This window comes from Falco rusticolus, chromosome 9 (assembly GCF_015220075.1).
Source record: "Falco rusticolus isolate bFalRus1 chromosome 9, bFalRus1.pri, whole genome shotgun sequence".
Classification (NCBI taxonomy): Eukaryota; Metazoa; Chordata; class Aves; order Falconiformes; family Falconidae; genus Falco; species Falco rusticolus.
This window is the reverse complement of record NC_051195.1, coordinates 18,856,764-18,877,631: the sequence shown is the minus strand read 5'-3', so window position 1 is coordinate 18,877,631 and position 20,868 is coordinate 18,856,764. Positions and strand designations below refer to the sequence as shown.

At 39.5% G+C, this 20,868-nt stretch overlaps 1 protein-coding gene across 3 annotated transcripts; it reads right to left on the bottom strand.

Moving 5' to 3' along the window:
- Nucleotides 1–1,687: 1,687 nt before the first annotated feature.
- SUPV3L1 (Suv3 like RNA helicase) lies at nucleotides 1,688–20,724 on the bottom strand. Of its 3 annotated transcripts, XM_037400108.1 has the most exons (15): nucleotides 20,459–20,724; nucleotides 15,148–15,225; nucleotides 14,756–14,863; nucleotides 13,036–13,150; nucleotides 12,289–12,457; nucleotides 10,708–10,819; nucleotides 10,346–10,423; nucleotides 9,142–9,233; nucleotides 8,047–8,227; nucleotides 7,570–7,663; nucleotides 6,694–6,913; nucleotides 6,244–6,324; nucleotides 4,556–4,732; nucleotides 2,887–3,035; nucleotides 1,688–2,499 (listed from the first exon to the last, which is right to left on the bottom strand). In XM_037400108.1, the coding sequence occupies exons 1-15, from the start codon at nucleotides 20,703–20,705 to the stop codon at nucleotides 2,004–2,006; spliced, it is 2,397 nt and encodes a 798-aa protein (XP_037256005.1). In that variant the 5' UTR covers nucleotides 20,706–20,724; the 3' UTR covers nucleotides 1,688–2,003. The 3 variants fall into 3 exon arrangements, with proteins under 3 accessions (XP_037256005.1, XP_037256006.1, XP_037256007.1); XM_037400109.1 differs by lacking the exons at nucleotides 15,148–15,225; nucleotides 20,459–20,724 and having other exon boundaries at nucleotides 14,805–14,863; XM_037400110.1 differs by lacking the exons at nucleotides 13,036–13,150; nucleotides 14,756–14,863; nucleotides 15,148–15,225; nucleotides 20,459–20,724 and having other exon boundaries at nucleotides 12,285–12,389.
- Between the last annotated feature and the right edge of the window lie 144 nt (nucleotides 20,725–20,868).

Here is a 20,868-nt window from a genome sequence, read left to right as displayed (position 1 = left end):
GCTGTCAATACCCGTCTGCAAGCTCGAGCAACTACGACTTCCCTTCGAGTCTGTCAAGTGCTAAAGACACAAGGAGGCAATTGATACCACTCAATCACATAATCCACATCACAAAGCCTATTTGAATAGTACTAAATGGAATACATTTGTAAGGGTTAATCGCAAGTTCACATTCTCTGCAAGTCATGTTGCTGTTAAGCAGTGGCTGTCAGGACTCTGGGAGAGCAAAGCAGAATTACTCATCTGCAAAGCAGAAAATTCACAACATTCATATGGTCATTGCTGCACATATATAGCTGCTTGGTTTTTATTGTAGGAGTAAAGAAAGATGGGGCTTTGCAGGGCAAGGACTTAAAATTTTCCCTCCCTACCAGCCTGGTACTGAAATCAGCAGGAGATCATGTGGACCAGAAACATTTACGCACTGCTTGCTTTTTAGTAAATAATGGGGAAAGAGTACATGAAATATGCTGAAAACAGCTGTTTAAAACATTATTCAAACTGCTGCAGACTTGTTTCTGAACAGCAGCTTAAAGGATTGATACTAGGAGGAAGCAAAGAGGACTCGGAACAAACTTTCAACCTGCAAAAATACGTGGTTGATCATTTTAGAAAGTCAGGTATTTGAAACAGTGAAATTCAACCTGGCTTTTACAAGTATCCCAACACTAACACAAGCAGGATCTGCAGACGTGTATATAGCCAACCCCTGAAATATGGTTGCTGCAGCATTATTCTCCTCAGGCAACCCCAGGTAACACATCCTATGCTGAAACCCATTTCTGTGAATACACAGCAGTTTCGGCACCCAATTATTTCCACTCTCCAGTATCCCTAACTGGGAGCTCAAAAGCATACCTTAAAGCTGCTCACAATAAAAACTAATGACAGAGCATCTGCATGTGTATGAAAGAGGCATAGCCTGGTGGTGCACTGCCTTCAACATTATTCAGTGACACTGCATCAGGAAAAAAACTCCTGTTCCTGAGAGCTTAGTTCCAACAAATTAAACCTTCCGCCAGGTGGTAAACACCTACCTTTTCCAGCTGATGATAGCCACAATAAAATAGGTATGTGGAAATATTACTGGCACAAATATCAACCCACAAGCTGCTACTTAAACTATAAGCTGTTATATGAACTTAAGTAACATATTGTATGTCTCCTCTCAAAATTCAGGTATCAGAAACAAACTGGCATGTGAAGCAAAAAAAAAAAAAATCTATGAAGTGCAACAGAATAAAATTATTTGTATGAAACAAATTAGAAAAAGTCAAGGAGAAACAGATATTTGAAGTTCTCAAAAGTAAATTGATTACACCTATGCCCCTAACACCTCCTCCCCATGCCTCCCCCCTCCACTTTGCCTGAATCAGTGTGACGAGCTTTTCCTGGAGAAAGAATACAAGTTAAAGAGCAAAGACAGATTTTGCTTTGTTTCAGTAATTATCCCCCAGATGACAGGATTGGAATTTACTCAAAAATTCCTGTGGCCAGAATTTCATCGTTCCACAACACATTAACACAAATGCTTTTCCGCCTCCTTCTACATTTTCACAGGACACAGGTTAGAGGTGCATGACTCCTATCACCACTCTGACCCAATTTCCTGCCAGGTTGTTCATTACTTGCTCATTATCTGTTAAAGTCTGCCCTTTGGGAAGGGATCAAATGAGTAGCTAATTCATTACTAGTGAAATATCTGATGTTTATTAACAATGTGAGGGTATCTTGCAAGAAGACATCAAGTTCAAATTGTCACATAGCAGTGGATCATAGACTTATGCTGGACACATGATTGAACCAGTGTACAGCTGACTGGTAAAAGCAAATTTATGGCCTCTGAGCTTTTAAGAGTCCATTTCTCCAAGTGCTTCACGTAACATCACAGGAGAAGGAGAAACATCAAGGCGCTGCAGCATTGTAGACATGAAATGCCAAAGAAGTTATTAAAATAGTATTTTATTTCATGAATAAAAACTAAAGAGAATTAGGACATGGCTCTATTTTTTCTTTTTCCCCATTTCCTTTGAACTATTCTGATCACCTCTTTTTGAACGAAGGCCATATCTACCATTCCTGTGCTGATCCTGCCACTCACTCTCCAGCTGTCTTAGCATTTCTTGTGTTAGAAGTCCTTCACGCAGCAATCTGTTGGCAAGAGATCCATGTCCATAGCTTTTCAGATCCTCCTGCCTTGTAGCAGACTGATAGGCTTTCAAGTTCTTTGCACTTCTTTCTCCTGGAACCTCCACTGCAACAGAGTGTGCCTCTGTGGATTTTGCACCATGATGGTCTGAAATCGCCCTGGTATTCCTCTTAGTCCTTGAAAGGGGAAAGTCTTCTGACGCAACGTATGCTGTGCCAGGAGCAGCGGCAGATTGTGATGCTCGGATCAGCTTTGTGATGTTGCAGACACCAACTTGTATAATGTCATCTAGTTTTTTCTGAACTTCCCTTACAAGGACAGCATCAGGGAACATATCCATGAAGCGGTAACTGAAGAGAGGCAAAACAACACACAATTAAACCTTTTCATTAAAAGACTGCTGACTGGGACAAAAATGAGATATGTACTATGTAAAGTAAAAAAAAAAATAATATTATATGTTGCATGGGAAGGCCACTGTATTTTAAGTGGCATTTCAGCTGCTCCAGTCCAGGACCACCTTGTTTCTAACTTTCTCTCTCTGTCAGTCACAAAATGTTCTCTGCAGAACCCATGACTGTTCCCACAACATAGCTACATTTGCATTTGTCAGGATCCTCTAAAGGGCTAAAGGAGCCCACCACATGCACACGGGCTAGAAGACGCTGTTTTTCTAGGACTGTAAGTCACAAATATTAGGAAAAAATAACAATAATTTTCAAGCACAAAGACAATACCTTAACCACAGATAGAGGTCAAAAACATCATGAACAGCTTCAAGGTGTACAAGTTCTTTGATGTTCTTTGGAGCAGCTAATGGCCATCTGGTGTGCCGACAGAGCCAGTCAAACGTCAGAGGCTCATTTCTACTGAACTGTCTTGCAAACTGAAAAACAAAGATTCAGCAAAGTCCTCAATTAGGAAGGAAGAAATCCTAAATTAGTTAAATTCCCTTGGGTCTGTACACACAATGCTCCAGAAAAATATCTGCTTTGTTTTACACAGCCCAAATACCACACATTCCTTTACTTAATTACCCAACATAGGAATCACCTCTCCTTTTCAGGGCCTCATTAACACTGTTTGTCCATGGGCCATGCACAGAGTTAAGCAACAGAAGTATAGAGCTATCCAGAAAAGAGTAACACTGAAGACATATGATTTCACTCAGCAAAGCAGATGGACTTTGTCTTTTTTTCTTCTTGCGCACCTATTCTGTTCATTATCTTGTTTCAAAATCTCCAGGGTTGAGAAAATGTTACATGTGTTCCCTGACTTAGGAAACACACTGTTCACAATGCAAACAGATTAATCTGCACTAGAAATCAGCCCTTCTGAAAACTAGACATCTCAGCTCTTTTACTAACAGATAAACAAACCAAATAAGATTTACATTTAAAATTTTCAGAGGCATTGGATGACTTAAGTGCTTCTTAACTGGCTGATACCAGAGTTTTTCTGACAAGGAACGGGGCTTAAATTCACAGGCATTCACAACATCCCTCTGACATGACATTATGCTCCTCTGCACCTTCATTACTTGGGATCTGAATGATAAGCATTTTTTTAATGAAGCACATCTTTTTTCAACTCCAATCACTCAATTTCTAAAGAACATTATTAGCCATTTCTGAAAAGCAAGTCTAATGTCTGTGACACAAGGGCACATATCAGTTCTATTTTTATTCTGCTTTATTAAAAATGTTTAATGCATTCTCTAAAAGGGGACAAAGGCAACACTGTCTAACAAAGTAACAGTCTCAAACAAAATTATTAATCCTGAAAAACTTAAATCGGCTGACTACAAATTCCTCAAAATAATCACTCCAGGGGCACAGCGGAAAACAGTTCATCCAGGTCTGAAAAGTGAAACGACATAATTCTGAGAGCAACTTACAGCACTCAGGTTTTAATTCTATGTAACTGTATTATAACATCAGCAACCACATTTAACCCCACATTCTTTTCTTTTGTTGACAAGCAATAAGCAGTGGTATCTTAGTTTTTAAGGATAACTTTTAAACACACTGTAAAGCTTAACAGTGCACATGTCTACGTAACACAATTCTGATCTCTTTCAGTTCAAAGATCACCTGCAAAGCAAGCAGGTAAGGTTCTCTGAGGCAAACAGCAGAAAAAGTATCCAAACTTTACATCACAAAATGAGAACTGGTTTGCAGAGGTTATAAGCTTTGGCCAATAAAAACAGTGAAAAATGCAATAAAAAACCCCAAAACATCTCCAGCTATTTTATATTACTACCTGTGAGCACTTTAAGAATCCTCTCAAGTTATCTAATGGCAAAACCCACAATAAATATAGCACCTCGATACAGTCTCAATGCATCAAGACCCACTTTCTCTCTCATATAAATACCACATCTTCTGGATGAAAAAACTGACTGACCTTCAACAACATGGTACACACAAAAGGCTCTTTTCTGTTCAAGGGTGCAGTGCAGAAGACATATCGTGATCGCAAGTTTAGTGGAATGTGCTGAATCATATCTGCTAGAAATTTAAAGTCATCAATATTGCAGACAAAATAAAGCCCATCGACTTGTGAGAGACTCACAAAAATATCCTGTGAAAATATAACCAAATGAAGAGGATGTTATTACAGCAGAGGGCTGTTAAACTTGGTATTACCAAACAAAAAAATTATTTATTGTTTCAAAGGCTAATTACACTGAAAGAACAGCTAAAAATATCAAATTTGACCACAGTAACAGGGCAGGAGAGTTCCCTCTCCTCTTTTAACAGGATTGTCATTAAATTCTCTACGACAGAGTCAGAGAAGAAGACATAACATACTGCTTTATTTAAGCATTTTCAATTAGCCTTCTAAGTAATAAATACAGTGTTCTGGAAGTGTACATTTTAGTTACAAAGAACACCACCACAGGAACCACTTACTACTATGTTTAGAACTTGTTCCAGGTTTGGCACTTACCTGACCCAAAAAGCTAACTTTACAACATAAAATGCAATAATTGAGGTACTTTTAGCTCAATGTCAAGAACAGATCTATTTTAGGAAGAAAGAAATCACAAGATAAATACAGTATTGCAATAGAAGGCTTCAAATAATACCTGAAACCTATCCAAGGTTTGGAGAAACAAGAGCTGCCACTGCACATCGCAGGGGAAATTTTTTTGGCACCCAAAATTATTTCTCTAGTGTAAATCTTGGAAAGATTTTTCAAAAGATATTTAAAGAAACCCTGAGCTTCTTAATTAAATATGTGACCGAATACTTAAGAGATCAATACTAACACCGGGTTTTTATATTCACATTTCCATGCTAGTCCAGAAATTCTCAACAGTGAAATTTTAAAGATGTGCTGTTACCCTACCAGCCTAAGTCTTCCAGGAGATCTCCAAGTATAATCTTTTACCTTGAGGTCAGAAACCCTACACTGTGCTACATAACAGCACATCAGCAGAGAACAATAATACACATTTAAATTAATGAAAGCTGCTAAGAATTTCTCAGTGTACTAAAAAACGTGACACTATTTTTTAAATACAGCATTGGAAGATTAACTTCTACTTTAAAAGGTTTAGGCACTTCTAAAAACTCTCCTATTCAGCTAATGATGAGATCAAGTAGATTCCACAAAATCTGTTCCCTCAAAGTAAAGCATGCACTGGTTTATCATAAAGTCCATAGAAACAGGGAAAAAAAAATCAAGTAGCTCTCAGATGTAGAGAAATCTGATATAACTAGCACAGTTTCCCAGGAATTTTCAAATAAATTTATCAAAATTTCAACCTCTAGTATTTTCAGCCTCAGACCAAGAAGTCTGCATTTAAAATACAGGAAAGGTGAAATGAGAAAGGTTGTTGCACATTCTTCAACACACATAAGCATATTTACATGCTTCGACAGCTTTCAAGTTTATTATAACACAGAAGAGTTAAGCATTCTAATGGTATTTGCAGTCACTGCTGTAGTAGATAGAAGAATCCAACTGATAAAAGATACACACAAGGCTGACTGTTAGGTTCCCAAAGTGCATGTTCATACAAAAGCAGTGACTATAAGCGATGCTTAAGTTTTTAAAGAAGAAGATAATATTTTGATAATTCTTACAATTAGATTGGATAGAGTGGCATCAGGGAGGTGGTAAGCAAACATTTCTATCTGCTCAGGAGTAGGATGTAGGCCAGCTGCCTAAAGGGAAAATAAAGAAAAAAATTTCCATTAATTCTCAATATTGTTATAGTTAGTGCATCAGAAACAACATGCAGAAAGACAAAATGCAAGAAACCAAAGCACCCCACAGAGTCCAATTTATTTACCACATCTACCTAGAACTTAAGAACTTTTGTGTTTGAGCTTTTAACCCTTAAAAGCACAGCTTCAACATAAATGACATATCGCAAGCCTCCAAATGGGACAGATATTCAAGTCACTTCTGCATGACACAACCCATTTTTATTACTTACTGGTAAACGGACACAAGGAAAAATAATTTGGGATCAGACCATAGTAAAACAGCTCCAGAGCACATCTGTCCAAACTAGGTACTAGGGCTCTCACCTTCACAGGGCGCACAGGCTCATTCAAAATTTCCTTCAGCTGCACAAGGTCATCACGATGCATTGTAGTGACTTCTCCTTGTTTGAAGGATGAGCCGTAACGCCCAGCTCTCCCAGCAATTTGTAGAGCCTGAGAAGTTGTAATGGAGTCTATTTCCTTTTCTCCCTTCTCATTGATAGTTGGCTTTACTATAGAGTTAAAAATTATTCTTCTTATACACCTGAAATATTTTAACAAAACCAAAGAGGAATCCTTTTTTGCAGATTGTTTCCAATATACAACCTACTACAGAAGAATGAAAAAAATTTTTGAGCTTTTTGTCCCTCTGTACATTAAGGGACCACAAACACTACTTATGGACACAGCATATTCAAAAGGGAAGCGTAAGTTTTCCGGTTAATTGCAGGAGAATCATTACCCACACACACAACAACTGTGTTCTAATAGGGTCCCAATCCACTCCTCATCTGCCTCAGCAGTTTACAGCAATGTGACTGCATCATCTTCAGCAACAAAATACATCTGAAACTGGACTGAAGTTACCCTGTGTTTCAGAAATGCAAGAGACTAATACTCTGACAACCTAGCATATCCAACTCCAGTGAATCAAAAGTATCTTAACAGTGCCTACTATCACACAGAATTAGGCCAAGTGAGCCATTTAATTCTTAGAATCGGTTTTTAAATTAATGCTTAGTTCTACCCAATCAAATTGAACAGTACTTCAAAATTAAAAACTTTTATGTATGTGTTATCTAGACATAGCCGATATCTAGCCATATTAGTCAAACTGGGGAGAAGCAAGTGAGGATATTAATGCAGGTATCACACCCAAAGAAAAAAATAATTGTACCATAACCTGCTCCAAGTACTTACAAATTGAGTCCCATTCCAATTGCATCTGTAGCAACTAAAATTTTGCATGGATCATCAGGATCATTGAATTTCTTTGCCTGTTCAAGTTTTGTTCCTAAAACAGAACGACAAAACACTTCACATAGCAAACTCTTCTTACAAAACAAAGACAATGTATCACTAAGCCCCATGCCTTTATAATAGGCTGAGGGAAAAAAAAATAATTGGTATTTGGCTGTTGTTGGGGGAAGGGGGCAGGAGGGATTTACATCATTCCCAGAGCTGTGGATGGACCTCATTTAATTACATCTATCTGAAAATCAATATTAAGTACATAATAAAGGTCTAATCCCAAGATTAAAGCACTAGTCTATGAAAGTTGATTAACTATACAGAGACGCAAAAATAGGAAAACTTGTATTGCTTAATTCTAAGTTTTTTTAAGAAAGTGGCAAGAAGCAGAACGTTCCCTTTAAAATAAACAGAACAGTGCTTTACCTGGTGGCAGACTACCATATATGACAGCACATTCTAATCCTCTGGCTTCAATCTGTCGACTGATAGAATAAATGTCATTCTTACTGAAACAGACAATGCAGTCCCCAGGACGGAGGTTATCTAAAGATTCTAAGGCATAATCCAGGACAGTAAGAGGAGTCAGTCTCTTGTAGTTTCGGACCTAGAATCAAAGGAGTTTTCAAAGATAGTATGTTTTTAAAGAAAAATCCCTGTGGAATATCAGCCAGCATGGTTATCATCACAATTGATTGTAACACTGAGGGACCTCTCACAGTCCTGAAGGGATAATTATTGGGGAGAAGCTGACATACACCTTAAGCATTTGCATAACTGCAGCACTTCCCAAGCTGCAAACTATATGGCCTTTTCAAGAAACAGAAGAACTATACATTTTTACATGTAAACTAGATTCAAGAAAAGAAGTATACAGTCTGCGTAGCAATTCTATCAAGACATTATTCCTGTTTTCAATCATCTGAATGCTATAACTGGTCCCCCTTCAGAACTACACACCCCACCACGCACAGATATACAAAGCTACAGTTAATTCACCATGAAATCATGCAGGCTGGACTTCCTTAGCACTAAATTTTATGTTTTTAAATACCCTTCACAAAGGAGTCTTCCCAAGGAAAAAAAAAAATATTTATGACAGTAAAGTTTGGTTTCAGAGATCTTTCAACTTTCTTCTGGAGGTGTTACCTTTATGTCCCTTCCTCACCATATGGAGAATAACTATCAACATATCCAGCAACCTCAGCAAACATGAGGGTACTGTGCCCTCCAAGAAGAACAGAACTGTAAAGAAAGATCCTGAACATCTGTAGCATTCCCTGAGGGGACTCAGCAAAGCACTTACCTTCTTTAAGCAAAATAACAGCACTAAAAAAAAAATAAAAAAAGAAGAAACAACTTTGTAATGTCTCCTTTGGTTTAGAGGAATTGAGAAGCATTTTAACAAGAATGCCTGCAAGAACAACTTTGATCAACCCACTAAAGACCCTAAATTTTTGCCTGTTTTCCAGCAAGAGGAACCTGATCTGTTCAGAACTTTACAGAATTAAAAAAGCTTACTTCAACTTCTTCCCCTGTCGTGTACATGAGCTCTGTCACCAAGTCAATAGCAGCAGCTTCCCCACAAACGTGGATTTCTTCTGCACACAGTCCTGAACAAGATCCAGTGAAATAAAATGCAAAATGTTACATATTTATAGACAACAGTAGCTTTAGCTGACTTCTGTGACCCAAGAATCATACTTTGCTCGCTAAACACATCAACAAGGACCGTATTTCACCTCCCACAATACACTACTTCCTTAGAGCTGCTCTTGCTCTCATACCAGCAAGTGATGCTTGGAAATCTACCAGTATAACAATCAGAGCAGTTAATATCTTCTTGCACCATCTCAGCCAAAGCAAGAGGTACCCTCAACCACTGAACAAATGGAGCAAAGCTTTGAGTATGTTTTCTTTACTATTAATGTATTACTAACTACCAAAACAAACCATAGCAGAACTGAAGAGCTTTGTTTTCTGCGTGACCTTCTAAAATTATGAATGTGGAGCCAGAATAGAAAAAGGGAAAAAAATAGGATATAGGAGAACAGTGAAAATTACCCTGTTAAACTTAGCATCCAAAGCAGTGAAGGGAAGGGTGGGGGAAACAGGGGGGCGGGTCAATAAAATTTCAAACTTCTGTTCAAAATCTCAGGAAAAAAGTTTAAAAAATTCCCCTTGAAAAAATGCTAAAATTATTGAAAGAAGCATTCTTCTAAGAATTTACAGATCAATGGATCTCTATAAAATGAGCTATAATTTGAAATTAACACTATAAAATATTTATTGTTTATCATGTTGCCATACATTTAACAGTATCTCTTCATAACAAAATCTGTGAAAAACTGTGTTGTTTTAATTGAACAGAAAAAAGCAAGGTTTCTAGAAAACAATCAATGCAAAAGGACAGCACAGTGTAACAACAGAAAGATTCCATATCATCCAAGGAAGCATAACTAAAAGAGGCATCTGTGTAACTCAAAGAGCATAAAATTTTACAAAAATAGTAAGTAAAATATGAGAGGTATATTGCTGCCATACAGACAAATCCTTTGAGGCAGAGTATCTCTAACTTGCTGTGAGAAGACATATGAAGAAAAAACACTTTTATTTTGCATTATATATTGTAACCACTCATGAATATAGTGACTGCTAAGCTTGAATGTAGTGTGCCATTCATAGTCACATTAAATTAGTTCATTGTCAACACAAACAAACTTACCTAGAAGGGCTCTTGTCCAAGCCCACCCTCTGGCAGGATCTCTGATCATCTGAATTTCATCAATCACAGCAACCTCATCTTAAAACAAAAAAGCAAAATATGATGCACTAAGGAAGAGCATCTATAACAGCAATACAACACAGGAAGGAACTTGAAGGCTTTCTAAAACAGATTACTCAAATCAAGTGAATCCTCTATCACCAAAAAGCTATTCTGAGATGATTCAAGTTTTATTAACTGCTCTAACATAGTTCAGAAATTGTTCAAATAAGTGAAAAGGAATAGTTCAGCCACTTCAGAGTCCAAGCAATAATACACATAAAGATACCATAGATATGACTGAAACAATTATGTATACATACAAGGCGTATTAGTGCTGCACATTTCAATGGTACAAGCAATATGAGGAGCTTGTCTGGCATCTTCATTGGCATACACACGCTCTTCTCCTGTCACCAAGTCACATGGCACATTCTAAATGAATTCAGAAAACTCATGTTAAGTTTCTTCAATATAACAGAATCCCCTTTTCAAAGGAGAAAAAAAAATCAGTTTCTTAAACTGGCTCTAAAACAGTATAATGGAAGCTATCCCGAAAATAACTACTCAGCCTTCTGAGACTTGTGCTTTGTATTTAAGTCCTATCAGACTGAAGGGTACAATGAAGAGGTAGTATCTGTAATTAGATACTCTCTCCTATGCCTGGCAAGGAGATTATGCAACCTCTGAGCACTTCAGAGCTGTCACATCTGCAACAGAAGAACTGTCACAAGAGCTGCAGCACAAGAGGCTCATAAAGCAAGGCCCAGCAGTGAAGGAGCCTTGCAAGCTCCAGCCTTTTGCAGTTCATTTGGGGATTGCCCTGTTCGGTGTGTTACCTGCTGCCTTACACTCACACAGCAAGAGTTCATGAAGACTACCTGTGCAAGACAGCAGGGGCCACCACACTCTGTCAGCTCTACACTTGCCAAATCTCAGGCAGATGGCTGCTCCTTCCATACCTAAGCCACCTGCAGAGCCACGCAGGAAGCCCCGTTTAAGCCTCAAGGGCTGCATATGATCCATGAGCTGCCAAGTGAAAAGTCCTCACACTCACTGAATACATGGGGAAAAAAAATGCGGTAACTACTAAGAAGGAACATGCCTACATGGTATCCACATTCACTACATGGTACACATTACAGGTATCTCCTAGGACAAGCTAATCTTTCTGACATATTACTTTGATAAACCAATAATAGGAACTACAAACGCGCTAAATCAAAGACTTAAAAAAAAAGGAAATCACAAGATCATTTGGTAAACACTACTGTACATACACACTATGCTGCATTAATGTGGTATGTTACTGTACAGCTTCAGAACTGGCGTGGTTCTGTGCAGCTGGAAACACACTGGTGAGGAGCTCTCAGAAAGATGCTAGAAGCTATAAAAGGAAATACTAATGAAAGCTTCCTCTAGGGACCTGATACAGGACACTGCTCTTCAACTCAACACATCTGAACCTGCAGAACTTTTTATTAGATAGTTGAGTGAAATATATTTAAACATTAAAGCAGAAGGTTGAGGGGAGTTAAGCAAGGGTAACTCCTTGATTACAAGCTAAAATAAAGGTCATGGGCAAAAGAAGCCATGGTTTCCACACTGAAAAAGCTAATACTAGAACCTGGCTCAACCCAGGGAGCAAAACATTACAGGAAAATGGAGGCAGGTTACAGGGATGATTGCATAGCACATACTTCGGGGAGAGTGATGTTCCAGTCTGCACACCTAAAGCACAAATGCACAACTGGTATTCAATGAGCTGACACTACTGCAAAGCAAAGGCACCCATTCAAGCACACTGCTTCATCGACTACCTTAAGCAACTACAGTACTTCACAAACATGCATTCATGAGTGTTCCAGTACTAAGGATGTAGGTAATTAATATAACATACTGACAGCATCATTACTCTTTTGGAAGATCTCATGAGCCAGCAGTTTTAGTGGACCACAGTATATTGCAGATTTTGCTGACAAAAATCTCTGGATAGCATGGTAAGTTTTTCCACTGTTTGTAGGACCAGCATGGAATATTATCTTTCGCTGAATAGCCCTGGCATCTGGATACCTAAAACATACACAAAAAAAGCAGATCTGTTGAACATTTATCTAGTGTTCCTGGTACTCGAGGGAAATTGCAAATTAGCTTAAGCTTTTACATATTAATAGACTTTTTAATGTGTGGTGAAAGCAGAAAGACCAAGTGCTTAAATAGAGACAATATAAAGAGGTTACAATGTCTTATAGATTCATCTTCTAAATCATACAATGCTTTCAAAGATTTAGAGTGGAACTCATACAGTGCGCTTAAAATAATTCTCATTACTGTGGTCTCTCTCCTTGGGTATATTACCATTTTAACGCTCTGGCATGCTACCTCCCAAACAGATACAGCCAGAAGACAACTTTCTGGAAAGACAATACCAACTCAGCGACTTTCATAGCTGATATAATCTTACTTTCCTTTTAATTGATTGCTACATATCTTATAACAAAGATAAGAGTTCCTGACACAAATTATTGTAAAAACAGAGAAATGGAACTGAAAATACAGTGCAATTATACATCATAAAGCTTAAGTCCACAGAGTATGAAATTCTATGACACTAAGAAAAGAAAATACTGCAACAACTTAAACACACTGACCAGTTGGGTGGCAATCTTAAATCACTAATCTTGCGCAGATCATCCATACAGTCCAGCATTGGAAAGATCTGCTTTGCATGCCTCAGGAAAAATGGAAAGAGATCATCCACGTGACCTAGAAGACAAAGCCTTTTAAGAAAGTTTGAAGGTGTGTATCTTCACAATAAACTTTAAAAAAAAAAATCTACTACTTCCACCACACACTTACGCAATTCTTTTGACTTCTGGCTCTCTACAAAGTTCAATAATTATCTCAATGGCAGAAAAGTAAACTAACATGAGTACATGGACTCATTAAGCAATGCAATACAAACACAATAGTATATATTTAAATTTTTTTTAAAGTCTCATTTAAGTATATTCACCCTGGTTAGCCTACATGTCTACAGAACTTCTAAACAAGATGAGAAGCTATGGAAAAAATGGATGAGAAATTGCTTTTCTGTCCCAAGAAGATTTTAGCCTTTTCTTCCTAAATTCATATGCTGCCTTGGAATAAAATAAAATAAAAGCTTCTAAAATGCTTTTACAAATAGAGAAAAACAGAATAGTCCGCAGCTTCCCTAAGCTACTAAGACTTGGGATGCTGATTCAAAATTGTCAGTCTCCAATACCTAGGTGAGAAAAGAAAAATCAGCTCAGAAAAGACATCCATATTCACTCGTCTGAATGTTTGCAGAGTAGACACGTGGCTTTAAAGATCTCATTTTAGGTCACACGCCAATGGCCCAGCACTCACAGTACTTCAAAGACCCATCTGGATCTAAAAAACTGTTATTATCAAGCACACAAACACAAAACCGAAAGCAGTGTTGTTGGTTTGTTGTTGGTGGTGTTTTTTTCAATAGCGATTTAGTATTCAATGAATCAAAATTATTGTGAAAAATCTGAAGAACTTAAAAACTGTAGTATTTTCATTTATCATCTTTGGACAAGAAAAACTCAACTAAAAAATCTTCAAAACCACCACAATAAATGACCCTTTACACTCCTACATATGTGAGCTTTAAGGCATACATAAACAATGTTCATATATAAAGTAAATAAGGAGTGGAAGTGAGGAAATCGCATAGGAGATTTTATGCACAATCATATAAAAAGACATTTTAAATATCCTAAGACAGTAAACATTTAAAATCTAGATATTTACATTTTATGGCAAAACTAATGGCCACTGGAACCTTTAAATTGCCATCATTAAAAACACACACAGTATGCCAAAGTTCTGCAGCCCAAATTGTGGAGAAGGCCGTTTCTGCTGTTATCAGCTAGCAACACCTCTTTAGTAAAGTGTTGTTAGTTACAACACATGATGCACTAAGCAAGCAAACAACACTGACTTCTATTAGTGCCACAGGGAAACAAAGCATAGTCACAGAGCTGTACTCCCAAGTACTTAAAGCCACCTGCCAGGAGAAAGCTCTCAAAGTGCCCCCTAGTGACTACTGAATTTTTAAGAGAGGAATAAATGGAACAGTACTGTTTTCATTTCAGCAATGAATAAATGCTATAAAACAACAGACTGCTTCTTGCTAAGACCTCCACCTCTCTTGTTTCCACTTCAGAAGACTTAATGACAGAACACTCCATAGGATAGGCACAAATTTTTAACCTCTTTTACAGCATAGCAGGGGGGTCCACAGGTACCTAGGTAAGCATTCAGGTCAAAAACACAAAAAAAATTTGCTTATTTTATATTACAAGCACTCCAGATACTTGCCTGCACCACAGCATATATCATTGAGAATAATATGCAAATCAGCACTCACAGAACTGGATTCCATGATATACTTCCTAAAGCTTATAAATGCTTGGTGAAACAGGCGAGCTAGAGAAAAAAAAAAAAAGAATAAAGTGAATGTCACTGGGAACACAAACTCATATGTGTAAACACACAAAAAACCACTGAAGTAGTCCATGGAAAACCTACACATTAATATGAGATTTTACAAGAAAATATAAAGGTTATTTGAACCGAGTGGCAGAGAAAACCTAAACAAGCAGTGTTGTGAGACCCAGAAAAGATCAGATCTACTTAACATCATATCTGAATAAAAACACATTCCACATTTTAAAAAAAAAAAAAATTAAGATCTGTGAACATTTTCTTACCATCTAATCCATTTTCCACTCCCAGTCTTTGGATTTCTTTTCTTTTGTAGAACTTATTTAAGTTTTTTAGAACTTCACCTGTAGAAAAAGAGTAACATTTTATTTTAGTTTGCTCAAAATTAAATCACATTCTCCTGGCCCAAAAATCATGGCTCATAGCCCCCTTGCTCTGGAGAGAGGGAATCTATGCCATACTGAACAAACTCAAATGATCTTTCCCTAAATTAAACACAATCAGCGACTGAGTCTACTGGGGAAAAGGATAATCTTAAACTGCAGCAGTGTAAGAACTGCCATGAAGATGAGGTCAGTATTTGAGACACTCTCCCTGGTACTTGATAGAAAAGCATAAAGGTGGTAACCCATAGCCAAGATGTTATGCAACAACATAATTAAGGGTTTGGGGAGGTTTTTGTTTGATTTTTATCAGGACCTATCAGAAAACAGCACATTTTAATGCGAAAAGTAAATCTGCTTAAACTACTCGGTGACAGCTTTTACTAAACACCCTGAGAGATCTTCTTGTCACCACACTGCTACCAAGACACACTCTCCAGAAAGATCAGGCAAACCAGATGCAGTATTCTTCCTATTTCTCAGGTTAAATGAAGGAGAGAAGAAGAAAACTCACCAAAGTTTCTCAATATATATCACAAGTTTGTTTGTATAAAATCTCTAATTCTAAAATTATTAATAAATCCTTTCTCTCCCTTAAAAGGCAAGTTCAGTGTTGCAACAGAACTGTATTTACTAATGTACACTCTGAATTTAGTTGTTATTTAAATCACAATGCCAAAAACATGTCCCCTCTCCATCCACAGCAGATCAGAAAATCACAAAAATCTAGCAAATATCATGAGCATCTACTCATAAATTTACGCTATTCATAAAACTCAAGTCTACAAACCCTATATTATATAATGCTAGGATAGATACATAATGCAATACTCCCCTGGTTTGCCAGCACAAGTCACTGCACACAACACTGCCAAGCTCTGCTCTCTGCAACTAGCTCTGAAACTCTGAATTCTCTGCCATGACATGGAAAGCTTTCCACAAGAACAACCTTAAATTATTGAAAGATTGCCTCTCTTTCTAAAAAAACCTGTACTCTAGAACACAGCCCACTTCGCACAATGAAAATCACCAGGTGACAAGAATATGGCAAAGTTCAACTGCAGGCAAAGCCAGAAGCACAAGAGCAGTAGCTACATCCCATATCGCATGCATGATTGCGGTAGTCTATTAATGGATTAACTTACAGTTTGAAATGTTCAGAAAGGTAACTAAGCAAGATTGTCAGCAGGCTTTAGGCTTACTACACAGGCATCCACACTCTCATCAGAAAATGTTTAAGAGCCCAGAAATTAACGACAGATTGGAAAACACCACTAAAAGAAAGTACAGGGAAGTTACAACAGCTAACACATCATCAGCCATATAGCTAAATTCACAGCCTACTGGCCTTACTACACGATGAAAAGGTCAATGCCAGAATATTTGTTACTATCCAAGGCAACGTGACATTCAGATCATGGCAGCCCTCAATGTTCAAGGTCATGAACCTTCCTAAGCACAATACTTGTCTTAACAGTAAGGTGTATCAAAACAAAACAAAGCTGGCATTGCAGTCCGACAAGACAGGCCCACATTAGTTTAATCTAACTGCACATAGTAATAACTATTCCTATAGCAACAGCTAGCAATCAGGATACATGCTCAGGAGATCTGTCTCCTGCCTCTATCATTACCCTTTTATTACCTTTCACTCCTAAGATTTCCCTTTCTTTTCCATTTCCTCATTCTAGAATAGTATTTTAGCTCTTAGTCCTCAATCACTCTGACTTCTCAGCAGCATTTGTTAAGGTTCTGTGCAAAAAGACGTCCTGACTCTATGGTTAAGTTCAGAAAATATGCAGTTAGCCTCCGATGTATTAAATTCATTTAGAGGTTTCAGCCCTATTTGCAGGAAGACTTTTCAACCATCTTCCTGCACCTGAGATGACAGCAGTCCATTTCAGTAAGGCTGTATGCTACCACTGGGGAAGCTGAATAGCTTTATTTAAAAATTTCTCCATGACTATTAGATCTCTATTGTCCAGTCCAAGTGACCTTGTGCATCTAACTAATCCACTCGTTCAGGCACCTCCTGTTTCTGACACATGAATTGCTGACAGTATCTCATCTTTTCTAGCTTACGTTTCTTGCCAGTAAGCACAGCCCTATGGTCTGACAACCGAAGCCACAGAATTGACATTCAATGACAACTGAGCATTAGGGCTCCAAATCAACAACCATTTCAAGGATTCTGTGAAGCCACATGGCACAAAGTGCTGACCTTCCATACAGTAGATTTCTGTTTGCATTTACTTCAAAATGGATAATGGATCATCTCCATACCAGGGGGCCCACAGTCAAACCAAACCTAATCTGTGCTGCCCAGTGACTTGGCAACATTCAGGCCCAGCACTAAAGATCATGAAGCCAGGTACCAATCTTCCTCTCCCTGTACTGATAGCAGATCACCTACCTTTACTACATTCCTATCTTCTCTCATTGCTCTTTACGCTTCTTTCTTTTGATACTACATGCATGAGCGGACCTTTTGTTCCTTTTCACTCTCCTAAGTTTAACGCCTATTCTTTTTTCCTTCGGTTTTTTTCATAACTGCTCCTTAGATATTTCACTAAAATGTGTTAGTGTTACCTTGTCACTCAACAATTATCTTGTTCAATAAGGCAATCATACAAGGGGTTTTTAGTAAACCCCTATTTACTTACATCTTAAATCATTCCATCATACGGTAATTTCATACTGTTCTATTGTTTCCCATAACATCGTGCGTTTGGCCCTTTCACAACAAGGACATCATCATCACACAAATGTACCAGGAACATTACTAATGTAAAAGCAATGAAAGGCTAGAGAAAGACAAATTCTGCCACAATCTCTGTAAGAAAAGCTCCAAAGCAAAGCTCCTGCTAACTGTGACCTACTTGATATACCAAAATTGAAAGCATACATCACCACTCTTAAGGACTTCCTATGAAGTCCTAGAAAACATGCAGCAGTGAATGAACTGCACCACAGGCCATTAAGCAGCAGGTTTGTGATAAAGGTTTTGCAAAACTGGCTTTGCAAAAGTAAGCTTCTGAAAGGGCTTCTATTGTACTGTTTGACTAGGGTGAAAAATATGATCACTGTCTCACTTCAGCAAGTAACAAGCTAAGAAGATGATGCACACTGTAAGTAACAAAGTTTCTTCATAAGCTGTAATCAAAAAGCCTGTAAATAGAATTTTTTCTTTATTGAATCTGGTTCAATATTTGACAGCAGAATCTGACAGAGCATCTTCAAAATATTGAAAAAACATGTATAATACTGTGTGTGCTCACAATCTGAGGTGGGAAAGCAGAGGAAGACTTTATTTCATAAACATAAAAAGAAATGGATGACATTTGCTAAGGAAGGTTTCATCCAGTTTCCTCTTTATTAATGGGTTTCAAAATACAAAATTACTGACAGCATAACAGAGAGCACACTACAGGCCAACAAGCCAGAGGAGCACTATGTTGGAGCACCTGGCTGGTATTCCTTGCAAGTCTCACATGAAAGAACTTGAGGCTGAGATAGTTAATTTTCACCTGTGGGAACATGAATAATTTTAGCCAATCTGTTCTCTCTCAACAAGTTAGCAGAGACCAAGCGGAATCTATATTTATTTTCCCAGAGCATTTTAGCTGTACCTTTGAAGACATCCAACATAACCACTCACCTGAGAAATTACACAAGTATTGTACAAGTAAAATGCCACCATTCACATTTATTGGCACCCGAGAAATGCACTAATAACATAAGCCAACACTCAAAGACAAGTCTGAAAACACCACCATTATTTGCATTACAGCAGTCTAAAATTTTTCCTCCCAGCTAGGCTTTTTATGTCAGGACCAGGTGTTCTTTTCTTGAGGGCTCTGAAGAAATTAGGATCATTTTCCCATGCTTCCTATACCTGGAGTTCATACAAATAATATGCCATCAGAACACTTAATTAGGAGACCATATGAAGAAAAAGTTTCCATTTACACCCTCTATGCTTTGGGATCACCAAATATCAAAACAATCAAGAACTTGTTTATCAAGTCTTTAAAGATGGCATGCTGGCACAGCTAGGTAAAGTAAGACCTTTCCTGAGCAGAAGACTGAACGCAGATGAAGAATGAACAGGATGTATGGTTCATAATTAAAGAAAAGGAAATGCTGAAAAAGCAGTTACAACTCACTCAGTGGTTCTTGGGATATAATTACAAGGAAAGCCATCAAAGAGCACAAGTGTAGAGCATCTAAAGGTAAACCACAGAGTTTCTTCTCCGTTTCCACTTAAATGTCAAAACACTAATGTGCCAAGTAAAATGGCAGGATATATACCCAGCAGACAGGTAAGAGAGAAAGACATTGAGAGACACTGAGAAAGATGTTATTTTACTTAAAGGCTGAAGTTCAAACTCCTATTCTGCCTCCAACATACTCTGCAGCTCTCGTAACTCAGAGGGCACTGAAGCAGACAGCTCAGCAGATCTTTCCCAATTGATACACAGACATCTACACTTAGCATTTACTTGCTCGTACTTTAAGACGGGCAAACCCGAGAATACACAAACAGACTTGCACTGTTCTAACTGGAAATTAAACTTCAGTTTCTAACACCGATGGCCAATAACTAGAAATACTAAACGCTTTGCCCGATTCTGATGTAGCCACACACACATGCAGACAACGCGCTTCTGTTGGTAACATCAGTATTTGAGAAAACTTCTCAGAGAAGACTTCTAAGTTCAGATGCAGTTACGGTGTTGGAATGCAACAAGATTTCAGCTTAGCCCTGGGCCCTGCTCCCACATCAAGCACTGCGTTAAAACAGGGAGCGGAGGAACCAGGCCAAGAGATCTTTCCCCCGCACAGGGGACGCCTAACGGCCGGCCTTGGTCAACACCTCGCTACGGTGGCGCTACCGCACCCGACAGCTTTCATCCCGCCTTCGCCTCGGCGGACACGAGCAGCTACCCGGCTCGGACACGCCGCACGGGAAGACCCCCGCTCTCAAGGGAGGCATCCCCCGCACCCAGCCCGGCGGAGCGGCGGCCCGGGGCTCAGGAGGCCGCCCGGCGGGGCCCGCCGCTGCCCCTCAGCATTTGAGAGGCCCCGGCCCCGGCCCCGGCGGGGGGCCGCGCACCCGGGCCCTGGCGGGACGAGGGCGGGAGGCCCCACCGCCCCTTCCCGCCGCCGCCGCCTCACGGGCGCCCGCGCTCACCCTTGTCGAGGGGCCGCGTGAGCTCGGCGCCCACGTCTTCCTCGGCCGCGTCGCTAACGGGCTTCAGCGGCACGGGCACGAAGAGGGAGGTGTCGGGGGCCCGGGAGGCGCCGTCCCCGCCGTTCGAGGAGGCGGAGGAGGATGCGGCGGCGGCGGGGCGCAGCCGGGGGGCGGCGGCCCCCCCATGGCGGAGGAGGAGCCCCGCGCGCGCCGGGAGCCGCAGCAGCGGCCACGCGCACCGCCTCATCGGCAGCGAAGGGCAGCGGCGCGCGGCTCCCGCGTCACGGCGCCGCGACCGCCCGGGCACCGCGCGCATGCGCGGCCCCGCCCCCAACCGGCGGCTGCGGAGCCGGAAGTGGCGTCACAGGTCCCGCGCCGCCGTCCCGTCACCGCAACACGCTGCGACGGGC

What these genes read in the sequence shown, in the direction of transcription:
- SUPV3L1 (XM_037400108.1), bottom strand. Translation starts at nt 20,705, where the DNA reads ATGAGGCGGTGCGCGTGGCCGCTGCTGCGGCTCCCGGCGCGCGCGGGG. An exon ending in AGTGGAAAATGGATTAGATG is followed by an intron (nt 14,864 to 15,147) that starts GTAAGAAAATGT and finishes TTTTTTCTCTAG; the next exon opens with CTCGCCTGTTTCACCAAGCA. An exon ending in ATTGGAATGGGACTCAATTT is followed by an intron (nt 6,914 to 7,569) that starts GTAAGTACTTGG and finishes AAAATATTTCAG; the next exon opens with GTGTATAAGAAGAATAATTT.